The sequence below is a fragment of the Capsella rubella genome, unplaced genomic scaffold (genome assembly GCF_000375325.1).
Source record: "Capsella rubella cultivar Monte Gargano unplaced genomic scaffold, Caprub1_0 scaffold_8, whole genome shotgun sequence".
Classification (NCBI taxonomy): Eukaryota; Viridiplantae; Streptophyta; class Magnoliopsida; order Brassicales; family Brassicaceae; genus Capsella; species Capsella rubella.
The window spans coordinates 1,503,896-1,525,398 of record NW_006238916.1 but is presented as its reverse complement, the minus strand read 5'-3'; the positions used below and the strand labels follow the sequence as shown (position 1 = coordinate 1,525,398).

At 35.1% G+C, this 21,503-nt stretch overlaps 6 protein-coding genes across 10 annotated transcripts; 5 read left to right on the top strand and 1 right to left on the bottom strand.

Annotated features, from left to right (window-relative positions):
* Positions 1 to 3,396: 3,396 nt before the first annotated feature.
* Positions 3,397 to 6,246, top strand: LOC17875170 (alpha-barbatene synthase). 2 transcript variants are annotated; one of them, XM_006279754.2, is made up of 7 exons: positions 3,397 to 3,501; positions 3,587 to 3,869; positions 3,975 to 4,356; positions 4,442 to 4,663; positions 4,921 to 5,059; positions 5,143 to 5,391; positions 5,863 to 6,246. In XM_006279754.2, the coding sequence occupies exons 1-7, from the start codon at positions 3,397 to 3,399 to the stop codon at positions 6,154 to 6,156; spliced, it is 1,674 nt and encodes a 557-aa protein (XP_006279816.1). In that variant the 3' UTR covers positions 6,157 to 6,246. The 2 variants fall into 2 exon arrangements, with proteins under 2 accessions (XP_006279816.1, XP_023633210.1); XM_023777442.1 differs by having other exon boundaries at positions 5,867 to 6,002.
* Positions 6,247 to 6,352: 106 nt separating this feature from the next.
* Positions 6,353 to 8,000, top strand: LOC17875995 (alpha-barbatene synthase). The gene is made up of 5 exons (XM_006281641.2): positions 6,353 to 6,433; positions 6,683 to 6,956; positions 7,041 to 7,422; positions 7,518 to 7,739; positions 7,829 to 8,000. The coding sequence occupies exons 1-5, from the start codon at positions 6,353 to 6,355 to the stop codon at positions 7,998 to 8,000; spliced, it is 1,131 nt and encodes a 376-aa protein (XP_006281703.2).
* Positions 8,001 to 8,427: 427 nt separating this feature from the next.
* LOC17875525 (DNA replication licensing factor MCM6) lies at positions 8,428 to 12,856 on the bottom strand. The gene is made up of 18 exons (XM_006279952.2): positions 12,718 to 12,856; positions 12,457 to 12,609; positions 12,226 to 12,351; positions 11,950 to 12,112; positions 11,649 to 11,842; positions 11,357 to 11,552; positions 11,197 to 11,274; positions 10,831 to 11,060; positions 10,625 to 10,739; positions 10,401 to 10,475; positions 10,182 to 10,322; positions 9,861 to 10,064; positions 9,605 to 9,766; positions 9,460 to 9,515; positions 9,232 to 9,374; positions 9,041 to 9,151; positions 8,811 to 8,941; positions 8,428 to 8,708 (listed from the first exon to the last, which is right to left on the bottom strand). Exons 1-18 carry the CDS (start codon positions 12,792 to 12,794, stop codon positions 8,571 to 8,573), a joined length of 2,493 nt encoding a protein of 830 aa, XP_006280014.1. The 5' UTR covers positions 12,795 to 12,856; the 3' UTR covers positions 8,428 to 8,570.
* A 522-nt stretch (positions 12,857 to 13,378) lies between these two features.
* On the top strand, positions 13,379 to 14,899 carry LOC17876017 (beta-glucosidase 13). Of its 2 annotated transcripts, XM_023777546.1 has the most exons (2): positions 13,379 to 14,500; positions 14,552 to 14,899. In XM_023777546.1, the coding sequence occupies exons 1-2, from the start codon at positions 13,379 to 13,381 to the stop codon at positions 14,897 to 14,899; spliced, it is 1,470 nt and encodes a 489-aa protein (XP_023633314.1). The 2 variants fall into 2 exon arrangements, with proteins under 2 accessions (XP_023633314.1, XP_006281780.1); XM_006281718.1 differs by having other exon boundaries at positions 13,379 to 14,899.
* Positions 14,900 to 15,583: 684 nt separating this feature from the next.
* Positions 15,584 to 18,108, top strand: LOC17876225 (ycf3-interacting protein 1, chloroplastic). Its single transcript, XM_006281978.2, has 6 exons — positions 15,584 to 16,086; positions 16,188 to 16,232; positions 16,357 to 16,470; positions 17,061 to 17,141; positions 17,597 to 17,764; positions 17,926 to 18,108. The coding sequence occupies exons 1-6, from the start codon at positions 15,730 to 15,732 to the stop codon at positions 18,013 to 18,015; spliced, it is 855 nt and encodes a 284-aa protein (XP_006282040.1). The 5' UTR covers positions 15,584 to 15,729; the 3' UTR covers positions 18,016 to 18,108.
* On the top strand, positions 18,087 to 19,764 carry LOC17874794. Of its 3 annotated transcripts, none has more exons than XM_023786383.1 (2): positions 18,087 to 18,154; positions 18,346 to 19,764. In XM_023786383.1, the coding sequence occupies exon 2, from the start codon at positions 18,531 to 18,533 to the stop codon at positions 19,611 to 19,613; it is 1,083 nt and encodes a 360-aa protein (XP_023642151.1). In that variant the 5' UTR covers positions 18,087 to 18,154; positions 18,346 to 18,530; the 3' UTR covers positions 19,614 to 19,764. The 3 variants fall into 3 exon arrangements, with proteins under 3 accessions (XP_023642151.1, XP_023642152.1, XP_006281837.1); XM_023786384.1 differs by lacking the exon at positions 18,087 to 18,154 and having other exon boundaries at positions 18,212 to 18,410; positions 18,518 to 19,764; XM_006281775.2 differs by lacking the exon at positions 18,087 to 18,154 and having other exon boundaries at positions 18,212 to 18,446; positions 18,518 to 19,764.
* Positions 19,765 to 21,503: the final 1,739 nt, after the last annotated feature.

Genomic DNA, 21,503 nt, shown 5'->3' with positions numbered 1-21,503 from the left:
TAAAACAATTCCATTAAACCAACAAGTTCAACCAAACATTATTCCAAAACATGATCATCCTAACATGTTTCTAAATTCCATTCTATCACCATAATAAATCCAACAATAACCTAAAACACCAATGAGTGCCTAGATCATCCTCCTCTCCTTGCCATGATTCCACGGATCACACTTTGCTTTTACCTGCATCAAAGAAAGAGATGCATAAGTATTTCATAAATACTTAGTGAGGCAATCATCCCACCACTGGCTATACACACAAGCAGAAATGAACACATTCAAGTATAATTCAAACAACCACCAATACAACGCAAAACAACACAACATGACCCGTTCTGACGAGCAGTGTCGATCGATACCATCCGCTGGTGTCGCTCGACACTCGCGACCATCCTTGCGAGAAAGAAAGTTGGTGTCGATCGACACCCTCCCTTGGTGTCGAGCGACACCGAAACCCTAACATCGCTCCAGCCGCTTCTCATCGACGAATCCACCAACTTCAGGACTTCAGGCCTGATCTATCTCCTTCTCAGACTCGTACAAAGACACCATATCCCATAGACAAGCATACAAACACAGAAATCAAAGATCAATCAGAAGGAGCACTCAAAATATGAATCAAAACTGCTTAGATCAGCCTAGTCATGCACTCACCTTTCAAAAGGACAGAAACAAGGACGAACAGATCACAACAACAGCAACCAAGGACTCTCCTAACACCACAGCTACGAGATCTATCTTCCCAAGGACAGAAACACCAAGAACAAGCCTCCGAACACTTCTCCAACCTCACAAACCTCTCTAGAGAACTTAGAAACCTTTTAAAAGAATAAAAGCGGCCACCTCACGACCTTTATTCTTTTAAACGTGACCTAGGGTTAAACCCTAACCAAAACCTCAATTGAACCGACGATTTAAAACTTAAACCGTCGAACCAAAATTACTAGTGTCGATCGACACCCAACCACAGTGTCGATCGACACCACCCGGATTTCCAGACACGGGCGTTACAATATGTGAGCAACTTCTATACAGTGCCGGCCCTGTCAATTATGAGGCCTAATACCAATTTTTTTAAATGGTTTTATAAATAAAACTTAAAAGTTAAAACCAAATCTTAAAGTTTTAGAAAATGAGACCTATTTTGCAATTAAAAAAAAGATAAAATTTAAATATGAAGGTCAAATCTTAAACTTTGTCAAAAATGGGGCCTAATTTTGCAATACAAATAAAAATTTTGGGGCTTAATTTTCATACCAAAAATGTCAATTTTCTTGGAGGCCCAATACATTAGTTTCTTAAAAATGTATCAAGGGCCAGGTCTGCTTCTATATATAAAAATCGAGAATGCAATGTAGTTTCCTTCATCTAATTTATTGAATCAAACTTACTTTGTTTCGACTTCATGACTGATTTTATATTTGTTTTAATATAGTTTCAGTTGTTATAAGTTAAAGAGAAAAGAATAAAAATATCATCCCCTTTGATTAATTAAATATAGAAGATGATAATAATGGGTTTGATTGGTAGAGTAAGAGAAAGTTTTACAACTTTGTACATCTTTAATTTTTACCAATCATAAAAGCGTTATCTAAAAATTTTATTAAAATTTTACTTTCTGTTCTTTTTTACAGTTTTTATGTACCGCTCTTCTTTATATATTTACAATATTCCATAAAAGTTTACTGCTCGCAACTTATAACTTTTTTGTACAGTTTTGACTATGTTACCAATTAAACCCTAATGACTTTGATTGGTGACATAAAAAAAGTTGTACTAATAATATCATTTTTATTTTTACCAATCACAAAAACTTTACTAAAAACTTTATTCTCTCTTTTTTTACAGCTTTTTTATAGTTATTGATTTTTTATTTACTGTTTTTCTTTACAACTTTGAACTATTTTGTAAAAACTTAACACTCAAATTTATAGTTCTTTTGTAAGGCTTTAAATATCCATCCTCTTGAAATAGCAAAATCATTCTTGATCTTATCTGAAGTATGCGTCCCAATGCAATTTGTTGATTAAAAAAAAAAAAAACTCGACAGCAACCAAACATTGACTAAAAATAGCATATGAACATATGAATAAAATAAGAAGAAGATATGGCAACTGGTGTCTTAATTACGAGATAAAACCGCTTTGACAAGCCCACTGTTCACGTATTCTTTACATTTTATTTTCACGTATTCTTTACATTTTAGTTCAATTTAAACGAAGAGAAATGACATTATATATACATACAAAATTCTTTTTATTAACTTTTTTTTTGGTAATGAAATTCATTTTATTAACTAAATACTATTAACTTTTTACTAATTGATTAACTTGATTTTTTATTATTCTAACACTACATCTACTCTACGGATTAAAATATTTCAACATCTTTTTTATTTATTTATTTTCTCAATTTTCTACTCTTTCATCATCTTTATTATTATTTTTTTCAAACTTAACTTTTCTTACAAAAAATAATGGTAATGACTTAGTTAGCAACATATATTAACGCTAATGTATGTTAATGACTAAATTATCATAATAATTATTACATTATTATAATAACATAATATGTTAATTAAAGTTTTTTTTAATAATTTATTTATTAGTTAGGTCGAACGTCATTATCTCTTTTATTTATTTTTTGACTTCTTACTCTTATTACTGTGAAAGAATCTTAATTTTGTTTTTAGTATAGTATTTCGGAATTTATTATCAAAATATAATTATTTTCTTGCCGTGAAAATCAAAATTTACTAGTAGTAATTTTCAAATAATATTAATTAACCATTCTTATAAAAACAAATACTACACGTATAATCTAAGAGCTGACTTTTACTTACGAAGCAGAAGACAGTGGTAGGGGCATTCAAATTATAGTTGACCCACATATCTTTACTGAATTAAAATTGTCTAAAAAATTATATTTTATTATGCATATTTTCTGTAGAAATATATATAAAGTGCATAGAGAAATTGCATAGGTTGTAATGTAAACATTGGGGTAAAATGTATATACAGATATATACAGATATATATATATTAAACTATTTACATTCCCCTTTTATTTTTATTTTTATTTTTTTAATGGAAGCAAATATTAAATAATGAACAACGTCCGTACGTCTTTCATTCAATACCTACTGGCGCATTTGCCAAACCTAATGTACTCAGTAAGTCGTGTGGAGGACCATTAGTTAATGTACTCTACTTTGGTAACTATTTTCAAGTTTTTGGTTGGCAAAGTATTAAAAAACATTAGTTAGAGTAATCTTTTCTATTCTATATCTTTATCCTTCTACGTCCCTTACACCGCTCTCTATATGTATCTCTTTGCCTTCTTGCAAATTGTCCACCACCACATCTCTCTCTCACACACACACACACATAGATAGAAATGGAAGCAGTAAAAAATCTTGATCAGGAAAGCTTTTTAAATTTTGCAAAATTGCCACCCTCTCAATGGGGTGATCAGTTCCTCATGATTTCTAAAGCTGATTCGGTGAGTCCATTTATATATATCTATTGATAATCAAATCATATATGTGAGTGTATATATAAAGAACTTGAGTCTTATCAACTTCCAGGATTTTGATGTTCTTGAAAGAGAGATTGAAGTGTTAAAGCCAAAAGTAAGAGAGAACATATTCACGTTGTCTTCGAGAGACCAAGACGCGACGAAGAAGACAATTCATTCGGTTCATTTGCTGATCAGCCTTGGTCTCTCTTATCATTTTGAGAAGGAGATCGAGGAGACCTTGAAACATGCTTTCGAAAAGATAGAAGATCTTCTCGCTGATGAAAATGATTTATACACAATCTCGATCATGTTTCGGGTTTTTAGAACATATGGTCATAATATGTTGTCGGGTAAGTAATAGTTTTAGATGAGTTTCACTATTTTCATATATGTTTTTTTTTCCAATTCGGATGTGTGCATTTATTTAAGAAAAATGTATATTTATTTCAATGTAGATGTTTTCAGTAGATTCAAAGGAAAAGATGGTAAATTCAAGGAAACTTTAATGCAAGATGTCAAGGGTATGCTAAGCCTCTACGAGGCAGTTCACTTTGGGACAACGACAGATCATATATTGGATGAAGCGTCAAGTTTCATATTGAGCCACTTGGAGTCACTGGCTACAGGTGGCAGATCTTGCCCACCACATATTTCAAAGCTTATACGAAACGCTCTTCACATACCTCAGCACCGGAACAACCAAGCTCTGGTTGCAAGAGAGTATATCTCGTTCTATGAACATGTAGAGGACCGTGACCACACACTGCTCAGGCTAGCCAAGCTCAATTTCAAGTTCTTGCAGCTTCATTACTTCCAAGAATTAAAAACCATCACAATGTATATGTGAATGATCTGGTTTTCTTCTAATAAAGCTAGGGTTCAATCTAGCTGCACAATTTTAATATTTTTCATATTTTGGTAGATGGTGGAGGGAATTAGACCATGCATCAAACCTTCCAGCGAACTTCAGAGAAAGAACTGTAGAGACTTGGTTTGCAGCATTGATGATGTACTTTGAGCCACAATTCTCACTTGGGAGAATTATGTCGGCTAAAATGTACTTAGTAATCACATTTCTAGACGACGCTTGCGATATTTATGGTTCAATTCCTGAAGTCGAAAGCTTGATCGACTGTCTGGAAAGGTACCATATCCATATATATCTTATATAATATGACAAGATTTTTTCTAACTTTGCCTCACAATGCGACACTTGACGCTTATATTTGTGACATATGTCATCTTAGTCATTGATATCTTTTTATTTTTATTTTTAACCATTAATTTTAAAAAGTTATATCAATATTAATTTCAAATAACCATAACTATGTATAAATTAAAATAAATTTATTATGAAAAAATTAATATGAGTAGAGTATTTGATCTGATATATATGAACAGATGGGATCCGGATTACATGGAAAATCTTGAAGGTCACATGAAGACTGCCTTCAAATTTGTGATGTATCTTTATAAAGAATATGAAGAAATATTGAGGTCACAAGGAAGATTATTTGTGTTGGAGAAGATGGTAGAAGAGGTGAATACTTACAGCCACCAAAATCCACATACATTGGATGGTAATAATTGGTTGTAACATGTTTACTTTTTTTTGGTTAGCAGTTCAAGATACTTGCAAGGAAAAATCTCGAACTTGTCAAATGGGCACGGGGAGGTCATGTGACTAGCTTTGATGAGTATGTAGAGTCTGGTGCTGCCGAGGTTGGTTCATATGTAGCCATAGCATGTTCATTTATGGGAATTGGAGAGATTGGTAGGAAGGAAGCTTTTGAGTGGCTTATATCTAGACCAAAGCTCATTCAGACTGTAGGTGCAATGGCCCGTCTCATGGATGACATAGCCGACTTTGAGGTACATAAGAATTTGGTTCTTTTGTGTTTGTTTTCAGGAAGAGTTTGGTTCTTTTGGTTTGTTTTTGTTAAGATTTGGGATTTACATAAGAATTTTTTTTTTTTGTTTGAGGGCACATATATAAGAAAAGATTATAGCAAGTAGACTGATGAAATTTCAAACAATGTGGCTCACAAATATATAATCTTTATGTTCTAGCCTTAACTCTTCCTTTTGGGTTCAAAAAACTTGAGCTTTGGCCTCGTCACTTTGATTTTTCGTTTCAGGTTTGATTCAATTAATTTGGTAATGTCAACTTTTATAACCAAATTCCACATTAGTCTCCTATAATAAAATTCGTAGGGGCCAAATGTGTTTTTACTGATAATGAATAATGTCTTTGACGAATATAACAATAATGATAAATAATTGTTTATACTTCTCTTTGCATACTTTATTTGTGCTAAGAAAAGGTTGTATATATATCATCAGGAAGATATGGAAAAAGGTTACACTGCAAATGCACTCAACTATTACATGAAGGAACACATAGTTACAAAAGAAGAAGCCGGTAAAGAAGTTGAAAAGATGGTTGGGGATATGAACAAGATTGTAAACGAAGAGTGCTTAAAGATAACAACTATGCCACGCCGAATTCTTATGCAATCCGTCAATTTTCGACGCTCATTGAATGTTCTTTATACCGCGGATGATATTTTCAACAACCGTGAAGGAAAACTTATGGAATATATGAACCTTCTGCTCGTAGATCCCATACCTCTTTAGAGACTTGGGATGTATAAATTTTTTGTTACTTTTTGGTTTTCAGTATCTATATGCAATTGTGTTGTGTGTGATCTGCGGTTCTATTTGATCGTCAGGGTTTGTATCTTTGATTATATTTTCTCTCTATATATATGTCTACCTCGTTGCAAATAATCCACCACGACCACCACATCTCTGTCTTTCTCATCTCATGACTATGGAAACACGAAGAGATGATCTTGATCAGGATACCACTCAATGGGGTGATCACTTCCTCAGTGTTCCCATCAATGACTCGGTGTCCATTAACAACTATATATATAACACTCAATGTATATATTACCAGGACCATGATATAAAGATTGGTAATTTGTGTTGCATGTCTATTAGTTATCTATTATGTGTAGTGGTACTAATTGCCTCCGATCCCCCATGACATTTCTAAATTTCTTTGGTTTGTTAAAGCTTAAGTTACTAATTGTCTCCATTAATATATATATTTTATTATACTAATTGTCTCCATTAATGTGTATATATATACTTTCAGGATTTTGATGTTCTTGCAAGAGAGATTGAGGTACTAAAGCCTATAGTGAGAGATGACATATTCACTTTGTCTTCCTATGCAATAAAGAAGAAGATACTTTCGATTCATTTGCTGATCAGCCTTGGTCTCTCTTACCATTTTCAGAACGAGATTGAAGAGACCTTGAAACATGCTTTTGAAAGGATAGATGAGTTGGTCACTGATGAAACTGATTTGTACACAATCTCAATCATGTTTCGAGTTCTTAGAACATACGGTCACAACATGTTGTCAGGTACGTACGAATATTTTAGCATGTGATCATACAATTGTTGATATACATTTTTATTAATGAAAACAATATTGTTTGCATGTGTAGATGTTTTCAGCAGATTTAAAGAAAACAACGGCAAGTTCAAGGAATGTTTAATCAAAGATGTTAAAGGTATGTTAAGCTTCTATGAAGCTGTGCATTTTGGGACAACGAATGATCATATATTGGATGAAGCGTCGAGCTTCACACTAGAACACTTGGAGCCATTAGCTATGTGTCAAAGAGCGATCCCACCAAATATGTTAAAGCTTATACAAAAAGCTCTTCATATACCTCAGCACCGGAACAGCCAAGCCCTAGTTGCAAGAGAGTATATATCTTTCTACGAAAACGAAGAGGACCGCGATGAAACACTGCTCAAACTAGCTAAGCTCAATTTCAAGTTCTTTCAGCTTCATTATTTCCAAGAATTAAAACTTATCACCATGTATGTAGATAAGTGATCTAGTTTTTTTTCTAAGAGAGCTGGTTATTGTTCTTTATGAGATGTTACATTTAATCTTTTTGTATATATTCTCGTAGGTGGTGGAGAGAACTAAGCATTACGTTAAACCTCCCACGTAACATCAAAGAAAGAACCGTCGAGAGTTGGTTCGCGGCCTTGGTGATCAACTTTGAGCCACAGTTTTCACTAGGCAGGATTATGTCAGCTAAGTTATACTTACTAATCACTTTTTTAGATGATGCTTGCGATATACATGGTTCAATTCCTGAAGTTGCAAGCCTTGTTAATTGTATTGAAAGGTACACATCTTGCAAAGATTCATACAATTGCATTTCAAAATCCAATAACATAATTCTATGTAATCATTTTTGCATTTTTATATGAGTAGATGGGAACCAGATTACATGGAAAATCTTCAAGGTCACATGAAGAGTTCCTTCCAATTTGTGATGTACGTTTTTAAAGAGTATGAAGAAATATTAAGGTCACAAGAAAGATCATTTATGTTGGACAAGATGATAGAAGAGGTGGTTATTTACACTAACCCTAATGATTCATAACCAAAATCCATATGATTAATATATCCATGGCTGGTAACTTTTTTTTACCATGTTTAAAATTTTGGTGTAACTCAGTTCAACTCGTGATCATCTTTGCTTATAGATCCTATACATCTTTAAACTCTGGTGACTTGATTATATATCATTTTTCTTCCTTAAACACATTGAAAAATGTTATTGTTTTGTGTTAATCTCATAAACTTGAAATGTTATTGTCTTGTGTTAATCTCATAAACTTAACATAAGTCGAATAAATGTTTTAATTACTCTTTACTAATACAGTGTATACGTTTCAAATTCTTGTGTAATCAAGCAGTTCAAGTAATCAAGTGAGGATTTTATCTTCACTTTGTAGATCCAATACATCTTCAAGAGTAGCCCTGGGCAATCGGGTACCCAAGCGGGTTTCGGTTCTACCCATTCGGGATTTGGGAAAATATCATTTTCTTTAGTGTTGTTGATGAAGTTAACAGAATATGAAATTCCAATAAAATTAGTTCAGAATGATGAAGGATTTAGGTTTCTACTTAAGAGGACTACTACAAATGTATATCTTAACACTTAGTAATATCACTCAACTACATAGTTTGGAGCAACAGCCAAGATCCTCTCATCTCTTTGTGAAGATTTTTTCTTTGTTTCTTCTGTTTCTGCGGCTTCTTGCTCATTAGCTAACACTATAAGGTGACCCTCTTTACATACCAAACTCTGTAAGATGCATACAATGTGTTAGATAGAAACATCATTTGAAATAATCTTTAACTAACAAGATTGCTTTGGATTTTATACAAGGTTGTTTTCGATTTTTACCTCAATGATGGCTCTGAGTTTCTTGATATCAAGTTTGACTTGCTCTTGCGAACTGTATTTCTTTTTCTCGTTTTGTTGATCGATGTACCATCGAATCAGCTCCTTTTGTCTTATTCCTGGCAATTCTGAACCTAATGAAGAAAAAAGAGTTACTAGTTGAATAATTTATCTGTTTTAAGAGTTAAAGAGAGGATGAATGGTATGAAGAATTGAAGAGTGATGTTGCTTACTGTCTTTGTTTACAGTTTCTTCGTGTTGTCTAAGGCGAATGACTAAGGCCTGAGTGATTCTATCATATTCTTCCTCGCTGATCACCAACTTTTGAGCTGCTGATCCGTTTTCTGTTGCCAAACCATGATGTTAGTTATGGTTCTTAACTGAGTCAGAGTAAAAAGTAGAGCAAAAAACAGTGTGCAAGTACCTGCAGTTGCAGCGGCTGGCTCAGCTGCACCATTCTGTTGATCCTCATCTCCAGTATCGGGGTTTTCAATATCATCTGTGTCGTCCATGTTTTCACCGTTAGCATCTTGGTACTCAGAAAGATCAATATCCCCTGACTCAACACTGGATAAGACAAACAAGTTAGAATGTTTTTGGTTAAAGTTTTGAGAAAATTTAAGAGATAAAAAAAAGAGATGTTTATAATTACCTGATGACTGAAGTCTTCAACAGTCTGACAGCTAATAGAACATGACTTGGTTTAACCTGAAAGAAAAAAATGTGTCCAAATCAAACAAATTGACAACTGGTAGAAGAAAAGAAAGACATGGCAACATGGTTTAGGATAATCTCACCAGAGATTCCAAATGACTCCTAGCAATGGCTTCTGAAAGCCTGATCAGTGCCTCTAGCTGCCTAACTGTCATTCGATATGCGACTCTTGTGCCTGGAGTTGTATCACCTCTACGAAGAGCAACATAAGACTCTACAAGTAGCTTTCTTGCTTCTGGGCTTAGCTGCACCACAACAGATGAGGTATTGAAAAGATGTTAGTACCTCCGACAGAAGAGCCTTTTTTCCAATCAAAACATTTTTTGGTTAGTCTACAACCTTTGGCTTTAACGTTTTGGCATATGCAATGTAGCGCTTGAGTTGTACAGTAGTGAACTCAGGAGAAAGCGCTGCTTCATGCTTCTGGTGAACTCGCACGATATGATGGGCAATGTGGTAATCCGTTACCTCATCAGGATCATCAATCATAACGTACACAAGATCAAACCTCGAAAGAATGGCAGGTGGAAGATTAACGTTATACTGAAAAGAGCATGATCAAACCACAATTAGATATAAAAAGCTTCCATGAAAGTTTTTCAGTTAAGAAAGGAAGAAAATTATGGATCTGTTTGGATTAAGTTTTGAGAGTGACCTCACCTTAAGTGGTTTAGATTTATCATATCGCCCACCGACAGGATTAGCTGCTGCAAGAATTGATGTCCTAGCATTCAAGGTTGCCTGTATCCCAGCTTTTGTAATGCTTATCGTTTGCTGCTCCATCGCTTCATGAATAGCAACCTAATGTAACAAAAAATTTGTCAAACACTGACTAGGAGACTTAATCCTCTACTGTAACAACCAATGATGCTCACTAACCTGATCTTTGATATCCATCTTGTCAAACTCGTCAATGCAACATATTCCATTGTCAGCAAGCATTAACGCACCAGCCTGTTAAAGAGTCAGATCACATTAACAACAACAAGAGTGTAGAAACCACAAGTATCAAGAAAGGCTAGCATTCTTCAAAGTGATTATAGAGTTTTGGTTATTAGAAAGTTTCCTTGCAAGGAATTAGTTTTGATCAATTCAAAAATTACCTCAATGCAAAATTCACCAGTTTCGGGTTCTTTTGCAACAGTTGCAGTCAACCCCGCTGCAGAAGAAGACTTCCCAGATGTATACACAGATCTTGGTACTATGCCTGCGGTATACCTGCAATTAACAAACCAAAACTGAGGTATCAGATTTCAGAAAAAGGAAAAGAAAAAAAAAGACAGCTTTGATTTTCAATGTGAATTAGTACTTGAGGAATTGGGATTTAGCACAACTGGGATCCCCAACTATACAAACATTGATGTCTCCTCTAAGGTTGATGCCTTCATGAGTGGTCTTATGCACACCACCTAAAAGCATAAGTAGAACGGCACGTTTGATGTCTTGATGACCAAAAACGGTTGGTGCCATGCTTCCAACTAACTTGTTGAAGTAATCAGGGGTATTTCTCATCTGCTGAATTTCATCTAGTTCTTCAGCCTGTAAAGTTTAAATAAGGACCTCTAATATTAGTTGTATATGTGAGAGTGTAAGAGGTTGGCTAAAAGACCAAAGTCAGGTTCCTTCAGAACAGGAATTGTCTCAAATCCAATTTGTAATTCATTCTAATCCTCACCGCAAACTGCTGCTGATCATCTTCATTAGAATCATTTTGGCGGTTCCTCATATCAGTGTTCCTACTACCATCAGCAATCTAGATAAAACATAAACATTGAGATTGATCAACACATTTCACTTAAGTTTTAGTTTGACAGATACTGAAAAAGTTGACAAACCTGCACCGAGTTAGCGATAAAGGCAAGCCGATACGAAAGATCTCTAACTCCTAAAGCCTTGAGACCTTGAACACCTTCATGTCCAGCAGTAGAGCTTTTCTGTTGAGATGAGTCTCGACGGCATTCTGCTCTCTCTCCAGGTGCTGCTAGTGCTGATATGTCAGGTATAACAACTACAGTTCCCGTAAAAATAACCCTGTGAAGACAAACCCAAAAGGACAATGAATGTTACTCTATATCGTTGTGAAAATAGAAGAAATAACTTGGAGAATTAACGCAGGAGGAATCTTACGTGTCACCAGCTCTAGCCTGTTCCACAATCTCATGACGCAGAATGACATCCAAAGACCGTGGCAAGGAACCTGCAGGTATCTCTTTCGAAGTCTCCTGCATTCTAACTCTTTGCCAATCCGCAAACTTGCTCTCTTGTCTAAGCAACGCCCATCTTGCTCTGTTCAAACAAGTTGGGCTCACACAGATAGTAGGCTGCATCAAGACAAGGCCATAAATTGCAAAACAAACAAGAAAAGTGAAACAATGAACACAAGCTAACAATTCCTAAGACCAGAACCAAGCATTCAAGCACTAATTACCTGTGTATACTTAAACTGTTGCTCAACGTTCTTTATAACACTACCACAATCTAAACACCTAAATGTCCCATAAAGCAGCTCAGGTCTCACTTCACTTGTTCGAGTAACCACACCGGTCACCGACACTAACTTCCCAATTTCTGCAGTCGTTAGCTCCCTCAACCTGCAAAATTATCGATAACAAAAGTCATCATCACAATCCCAAATTCACCCAAAAACTTCATAACAACAACTCTAAATATCAAAAACATCAGCTAGAATCTAAAAAGGCATTACCTTTTAGTGAAAGGGAGATTGTAGAAGGAAACATTGATATCTTTATTCGGAGTATCATCCGAAATGAAAGAAGGATTCATTTCAATCACAAACCGCTTACACGCATTCCTCAAATACGGCTCAAACCTAAAAAACCAATTTTGCACACACAAAATCAAAATCCCCAGAACAAATTTTGAAACACACCCAATTCAATTCAATAAAGCTAGGGTTTTAGATAATCATCCAAACCTCAAATACTCGTCAGCTATTGCTTTCTGAAGAGCGTCGTTAAAACCCATAACATGTGAGAAATCAATATACATCATCGTTGATTCACCGCCTCGAATCGCTTCAATCTCTGCTTCGTAATACAACTCCGGCTTGTTCGCATCTAAGCGGAAACTGAAACAAATTTAAAGCGACCCAAATCAAAATTAAACTTCGAAATCGAATTTGAGGCAGTAGTGAATGAAATTGAGGGGAAATTGAAAAAACCCAGAAAACGCAAACCTTTTGAGGAACTCGAGGAAGACGTTCTCTACTTGAATCGCTTGCTCATCCATTACAAACCCACCAAAAGCTTCCATTTTTTTTTTCAAATTCTACCTCACTGAAACTTTCCCTCTTCACCACCACAAAACAAACCCTAAATTTCGTTTGAACAGAAAGCAAAACGCTTCTCCACTATCGGTAAAATGAAATGGCGAAGTCCGTTGTGGCGGGAACTTAAGCTGCCGCCCTCTAACATTTTCCCGCTAAAAAGCTTAGCGATACATCAATTGGGCCTAAGTATTGGGCTTAGAGGTTGGGCCTTAAATAAATTGACTTTTTCAGGGGTTTTTGTTTGTAACTTATTTAATCGATGTTGTTATTAAGAAATAATAAGTCAAAAACAAACATTTACGAATGTGTTTGCTATTTTTTTTTACCTCAGTAGAAAGACAACAACTACTAGATAAGATCATTTGAATGATCTGTTTACTAATTATTGAACAAGTAAACCTTTTACAAGATTTGTTATTCTATCTCTATCTTTTCATTTCTCTATTAATAGATTAACATAACCAAATCCGATAACAATTATCTTTATTAATCTATAAATACGAGTTTTATTCATCTTCTTAAAGACAAAAACAAGATTTGTTGAATCAATCAAAAAGGAAAGTAAAAGATGAGAACTAAATATTTTTGTTTACTAGTGTTCATTCTCTTGGTTTCTAATGAAGTTGTTGCCAAGAAACACTCTTCAACACCTAAGTTAAAAAGAAGTGATTTCCCAAAAGATTTCATTTTTGGAGCTGCAACGTCTTCTTACCAAGTCGAAGGAGGTGCTCACGAAGATGGTAGAGGACCAAGCATTTGGGATACGTTCTCCGAACAATATCCAGAGAAGATTAAAGATGGTAGCAATGGATCTATTGCTGATGATTCTTACCATCTTTACAAAGAAGATGTGGGTTTATTACATCAAATTGGCTTCAATGCCTATAGATTCTCTATCTCATGGTCGAGGATCTTGCCACGTGGGAATCTAAAAGGAGGGATTAACAAAGCTGGTATTGACTATTACAACAACTTGATCAATGAGCTTTTGTCCAAAGGAATTAAGCCTTTCGCCACCATTTTCCATTGGGATACACCACAAGCACTTGAAGATGCTTACGGAGGATTCAGAGGCGCGGAGATTGTGGAAGATTTTCGTGACTATGCGGATATTTGCTTCAAGAATTTTGGAGATCGAGTGAAGCATTGGATGACATTAAACGAACCATTAACAGTGGTGCAACAAGGATACGTTGCGGGAGTGATGGCTCCAGGAAGATGCTCAAAATTCACAAACCCTAATTGCACCGCCGGAAATGGAGCAACCGAGCCTTATATCGTTGGTCACAACCTCATCTTAGCTCACGGAGAAGCAGTCAAAGTATATAGAAACAAATATAAGACGTCTCAAAAAGGCAAAGTTGGTATCGCTTTAAACGCGGGTTGGAACTTACCTTATACAGAATCAGCTGAGGACAGGTTAGCCGCGGCACGAGCCATGGCCTTCACTTTCGACTATTTCATGGAGCCACTTGTGACTGGTAAATACCCGGTTGATATGGTTAACAACGTAAAAGACGATCGCTTACCTACATTTACCACAAAGCAATCTAAAATGCTCAAAGGATCATATGATTTCATTGGCATCAACTACTACTCATCTTCATATGCAAAAGATGTTCCTTGCTCAAGCGAAAACGTTACACTATTCACTGATCCTTGTGCTAGCGTCACAGGTGAAAGAGAAGGAGTCCCGATAGGTCCAAAGGCCGCATCGGATTGGCTATTGATATATCCTAAGGGGATTCGTGACCTCCTCCTCTATGCAAAATACAAGTTTAAGGATCCTATCATGTACATAACCGAGAACGGGAGAGATGAAGCTAGTACCGGTAAAGTTTTACTTAAAGATGGTGAGAGGATCGATTACTATGCTCGACATCTCAAGATGGTTCAAGATGCTATCTCGATTGGAGCCAATGTGAAGGGTTTTTTTGCATGGTCGTTGTTAGATAACTATGAATGGGCAACGGGGTACACAGTTCGGTTTGGATTGGTTTACGTGGATTTTGACGATGGACGTAAGAGATATCTCAAGAAATCTGCAAAATGGTTTAAGAGATTGTTGACTGAGAAGATAAAAGATTGATGAGAGAGACACGTTAACTAATTAGGTTAATATCTAAAGGTGTGGTTTAAAAAAATAATTATCGTTGATTTATAAGTTCGGTTTGATTTGATTTTATCATATCAAAATTAAACATGAACATAGTTTCCATGTAAATGTTTGTGGTCACTAAATTAAATGAATCATTTTCAATTTTAAAATTACGGTAAAACCTGTATAAATTAATAATGTTAGAACCATAAAATTCTATTAATTTGTAGAGATATTTTTCTAATTTGGTAAGTTTAAAAAAATATATACATCAAAAATAAGATTTAGTTAGAATCAATTACAACAAAACAACATAATAGTCATATTTCACTAAAACTTTTACATGTATATAGATATATAATAATAATTTCATGTCATTACTAATTTATACTATTATTGGGACCATATATTTACAAAATATCTTCAAAAATATTATTATCTTATTATTTTATCAAAATATGTTTAAAATTACATCGGTACTAATTTTTTTATTAATTTATCGAATATTAATTTATAGAGATTTTACAGTATTACTAATTGTTTTTGGTTTCAAAAATTTATAAGTTAATTAATTGATTTTTAATTGATATTATATCAATAATTAAATATTATTTCAATAATATTATCCAAGTAGCAGGGCTCTACATATGTCAGCCACTCGTATGTATCATCTATCCTTCAATTCCTAAAAATTCAAAATTGGCGAATTGAGTTTTAACGTTTGGATGATCTTTGAATCGTCTTCTTCATTTGGCTTCAGATATGCAAAATCTGTGAAATTGTAGAGAAGGAATTTTCACAATTTTTGTTTTGCAGTAGAAATGGTGACGCAGATGTTTCAGTTGCCGTCGTTACAGTACTGTGTTTCGAGTTTGTCTTCTTCCGCCGCCACCGGCCAACGGAGTTACGGTGTTTGTTCGTCTCCGTCGCCGTCTCCGGTTTTTGTTTGTAAGTTTAGTGGTGTTTCCGATGATCGTTGGGTGAGGCGGAGTAAGAATCGGAGATTCGGTAGTTTGATAGCTAAGCAGGAGAAAGGAGACGTTACGGAGATTCGTATTCCGGTTCCGTTAACGTTGGAGCAGGAAGAGAAGGAGAAAGAAAATGATGATGATGAAGATGTGTACGAAGAAGGAGAAGCAGATCCTGAAGATCTCAAATACGTTAACGAGATCAAACGGGTTTGTGAAATTTTTTGGTTTTTCAGATTTTAGTTGAGTTGAATTGTAGATGTAGTTGGAATCAGAATTATCCTGAAGAGTTTTGTGTGTTTGTGATTTAGGTGTTGGAGCTTCTTAGGAGGAATAGAGATATGATCTTCAGTGAGGTAAAGCTTATCTCTGTCAGTGTTAGGTTGCTGCAAAGCTGCAATTTCATGGTGCTGTGTTGGTTTGATTAGTGTTTAGGATGAGATATTAAGTCAGAGCTTTGTGTTTTGTTGGATTCTATAGGTTAAGTTGACAATCATGATTGAGGATCCAAGGGAAGTGGAAAGAAGGAGGCTGCTTGGAATTGAAGACTCGGAAACCCCAAGTAGGGATGAATTGGCTGAAGCCTTGGAGCAGGTTACTCTTTGTTGTCTCAAATTGCACTTTTGTGATTATCGTCTTTTTGAAACTGTCTTACCATTAGTGAATAGAATCGGTCTTCATTCATGTACCGTTAGCTAATGCCTTGAGTAGTAAGCTTAGGTAAACTGTAAGATAAGAGCCTTAGTAGACATCAGTTTTCTGCAGAGAGCGAGACAGAATACATATATGGCACAGTTCTTGGAGTATCATAAAATTCTATAGGTTGGTTTGGTCTGTGTGGAGTGTACATCAATGCTGATGTATAGCTAAATACAGTTACTTGCAAGTTCTCTGCTCAACCAACCTTTCTTGAGTTGCATTCATGATTACATCTCTGGTTGTAATGTAACATTGTACTGGCTTTCTAAAATATGAGTTTTGATACAAAACTGTTCCAAGGCATATACAATACACTAAATACATTATAGAATTCCTACTACCCATCGTCGTGGTGTAAATTCACAACACAAAGTTAAGCAGTTTGCTTTGTGTAGTCATAAGGGTGTGGCAATTTGGTGTTGGAAGTAGTTTTCTTTTGACATTAGTATTAAGATCTCTAAAAATGTATTTTTGCCTTCTTACAGGTAAATGATGGGAAAATCCCTAAAGATCGTGTGACTCTCCGGATGCTACATGAGGAAATGATGCGTTGGCCAAATTTAGAGGTACCTCTTCTTTATGCCCCTACTATTGTATTTCGATATAGGTGAGATTGGTAGAGAAAATCTGGTACCTTTTCGCCTTAGGCAATTCAAATCCATGAGGAAACCAATCCTATATGCCATATAGACCCAAATTTCATGATGCATCCATTGAAATCATGCACATTTATTTATCAATCTCTCTTTCTCAAGAAAATCTTAGTTATAATACACATGCAACATAGCAGAAACATAGAAGCCTAATGAATTGGATAATCTTATCCCAAGTGGCAGTGGTTTGTTAGTACAAGACTTTTCATATCTTCGTTTTATTTGAATGTGGTGATACCATTATCAGTGTGTAAATATGATGGAAGATATCCCTTTTTGTTTGTGTAACTCGGTGGCCGCTAATAAACATTTAGTTAATTAGCTCAGCAGAACTCTGTTTTAAGGATTTATCTTCTCTATTGTAAAAGGTTGAGGTTTCAAAGAAGCAGCGAGGAAAATCAATGTATGCTAAGTCCACAGACACCGGGATAGATCCAAAAGAAGCAGCCAAGAGACTCAATATAGAATGGGATTCAGCTGCTGCAATTGAAGAAGCTGATGTCGATGATGAACAAGGAGTAGTAACCAAAGTCGCGGTTTGTTCTCAAATCTCTCTCCAACGCTTTCACTGACCACTAATTTTACCTACAAATCATAACTCTTTTATAACATTTCCAGCGTTCATTAGTTGACATTTTGTGTTGTAACTTGGGATCTGATTGATATTTCTCCTGCCTCTGTTCTTAATCTGTTGCAGGGTTATGGAGCGTTGTACTTTGTATCGGCTTTACCAGTTATCATCGGTATCTCTGTTGTATTAATCTTGTTTTACAATTCCCTTCAGTAGAGTCAAATCCATTTAGTGTTTGCACACCACCACCAATGACCCATCATTGATGTTTTGTAACTTAAGATCATGAAATAAATTTCAATTTTTTAATCATCTTCTTCCTTATTCATCGGCTTGTGGTCTGCACAAACCTCAGGTAAACTACTACAAACCCTTTGGTAATATTATAATAAGTGTGGTTCGTGCGAGCATATCTATCAAAATCAGATATTGTCTCAATCTTGGGAAGAGTCTCATGTCAACGATGTTAAATAATTTAAACTTTATATTATTTGTTTATGTTTATGTAATAAAGTCAATAACCTTTTCGCTGAGACTAATACGCAGGAAATGAAAAAAAGCTGGACGTGCAAATCATGACTCAGTGTAGCCACTATAAGCCACCAGACGACGTGCAGTCCATGCTTACTCTCTGTGACTCCGTATAAGTATTTATCATCTCTTTAGCCTTAATACTTAGCCATTTCTCATTTTCTCTTCTTACTAATCAACATTTCAGGTCGGAAAATAAAATGGTGGCTGCAGTTCTTATGCCAACGGTTAGCTTCAGAGACGAAAATACTCGTGAGGACTGGCAAGTTCTAAGCAGAATCGATTCGAAGAAGAAGATTCTGGTCAAGCAAACGAGTATGATGCAATCCGAGAGAGAGATATCGATGGACCCGAAATCAATCAGGTCGTTGTCTTTGTCAGGTTCGTTGAGAAGGAACGATAGCTTCGATATGATTCTCTTACCGGCTATGTCACCTCCTAGAGATTTAGATTCGCCTACGCCTATTCCGTTGCAGCCAGTGCAGACTAAGTATGTGAGCCGTAGTCTCCCAAACTCAACTGCTGCTTCTCCTAGACAACGTTCGGGTCTGATGCGGTCGCTCAAGAACAAGGAACATGACCCATCTTCGGCGTCATACAAGAGAAGCAAATCTTGTGGGGCTACTAGCAAGAGACTCTCTCTTAAGAGCAGCGGAATTAGGAATTCTTTCTTCATCAAAACCGAATCGAACAAGAGCATCAGCAATAATAATACATTAGAAGACGGGTTCAAATGCAACGCTCTTTGTCTATACCTCCCCGGTTTCGGTAAAGGAAAACCGGTCAGATCATCACGGAAAGATGATTCTTCTTCCTACACCCAAACCACCACCACGACGAGATCATCATCATCGACCATTACCGTTTCAAGAACCGTCTCAGTTAGAGAATCTACCACCACCACCACAGTGATCTCAGCTCGAGCTTCAATGGAGAAATTCGATTGCGGCTCATACACTTCGGAATCATGCGGAGAAGAAGGAGGAAATCACTTCTATGACTTACCGTCCGAGCTAATCAAAAGTGGTTCTGGCGATAACGACCATGACGATCCGGTTTCAGCGGCTTTCGTGTTCGACAAGGAACCTATTGAGAAAGAGATCAAAGGTGTTTTAAAGGTTTCTGGTTCGAAAAACAGAAAATCAATGGAGTCTTCTTCACTGCGCCAGGTTCGATTCTCCACGTCATCGCCCGTTTCATACCCGACGTCTCCCGCGATCTCTCCACGGTTGTTAGAAGCCTCCAAGAATTTCAATGCTTTCTTAGATGCTCAAGCCGTTTGAATGATGATGGAGTCTTCACTACAACATAAGATGTAATATACCAAAGTCATGTTATATATTTTTCTTTGGTAATCAATATCGTTTTTTTCACATCCAAGAACTCTAACATTTTGACTACATATCGTTGAATACTACAATTCAATAACGAAAATGTATTGGTAGACTTGTCTAGTTTGGTTCAAGTAAAACTTCTTTGTTATTTGTAAAAGTAAATTGTCAAAAACAAATGTAAAAAATTGTATACCATTTTAATTAACGCAAATTCAAAAGTAGTATTAGATGTTTAGCCAGGATCGGAATTAATCAAAGACCAGTTTCAAAATAGGTTAAGTTTTTTATTAGGCTCGGGTCTGGCTAGAGTCTGGCCCTATATATGAAGAACCATTGACTCAAAAGTTAACAGCGACACATGTTTTGGCCGACCTAGTTTGGTCCTACCTTTGCAACGTTGTATCTATATATATAAAACCTATTTTTAAACTGGTCCAAATTCATAATAAATATATAATTGCGATCGGGAGATCATTCAAAAGAACATAATTAAATAGAATCATATAATTGTCTTAGTTATATACTTATATTACAAGAAATATTTTTTTTTTTTATCTCCCAATTTGTATAGAAACTTATTGAGAGATCACGTACGTGTGGTGGTTGCTTTCGTATTTGGTGGAGACGACGAATATTATTATACTAGAACTAGTGGTTTATATAAATGGAAACTGCAAGATTTGCAGAGAATATCACAGCTGCCTAAGATCATGTTGTTTCGACTGTTTATTAAAAATGTTGTATCCGACAACTTTCGAATGTGTTATTACATGATTTTAAGTCCGTCCATTACAAAACCATTATAAGAAATATTCCAATCACATTACAAAATTACTAGATTTGTATGAGTGGTAGGGTTAGTATAAATGGTGTTATAGTTTTGTTTTTACGTATCTTGTTTTTGCATGGAATTAAATGCTGAACCGTCGGTGTCTATTTACGTATCTCTTGTTTGGTGATTTTTAATACTTTTAGGAACTATTAAAATGACTAATAATTGTAGGAGATTTATTTTGTTGATTTGGGAATAATTGTGTATGATTATTGATTATTGAGAGCATTTGATATGGGTTTGTACCAATGAGATGATGAGACATTTTTCCAGCCTTTTGCGACAATTAACAACCACGAAACTTGGAAGGTCCCTCTTCGTAGGGTCTATGTACACTTGTGTTGTTTTCATCCCAAAAACAAAATAAAATTATTTAACCTTTATTCTTTTGAGTAATAGCTAATGAAAAAAAAAATTTGGGTAAGAAAACTAAAGACTTTAGGGCTAATTTGGTAAGTAGAAAATTAAAATGTTACTAATGATAATTTACAGAAACAAATAACGGAATTACTATTAGTAAATGAAAAATAGATCTCAAAGTGTTTAAATACGAAATCTAGTCCGCTATTATATATTTCATATGTCGCTAATTAATCTAATCTTTTATGAAAGATATTTTTTCGTTTTGCTATCTTTATTAGTTAAGTATGGTAAATTAAAAGTATAAAATTATAAGGAAACATTTGTCAAATTAATATTAGTAAATAACATGAAATTTTAGAGTATTTGAATACAAATCTAGCCCGCTACTATAAACTAAAAGTACATGTTCTTATTCAAACTTTAAAATTTTTAAATATTTTAATTATTATTTAGTGATGATGAATTGTAAAATTCAAAAATATAATATCATATTATTGGTTTAGAGCTATACAAATTTGTTAGAAAAAAATTATGCATTTCTAGTCAAAATCTAATGGAGTAAATTTAAATTAATTAGGAAGATGGAGAATGTAATGAATTATGCTTCCCACAATATTTAATAGTTTCACAATTACCATAGTTAA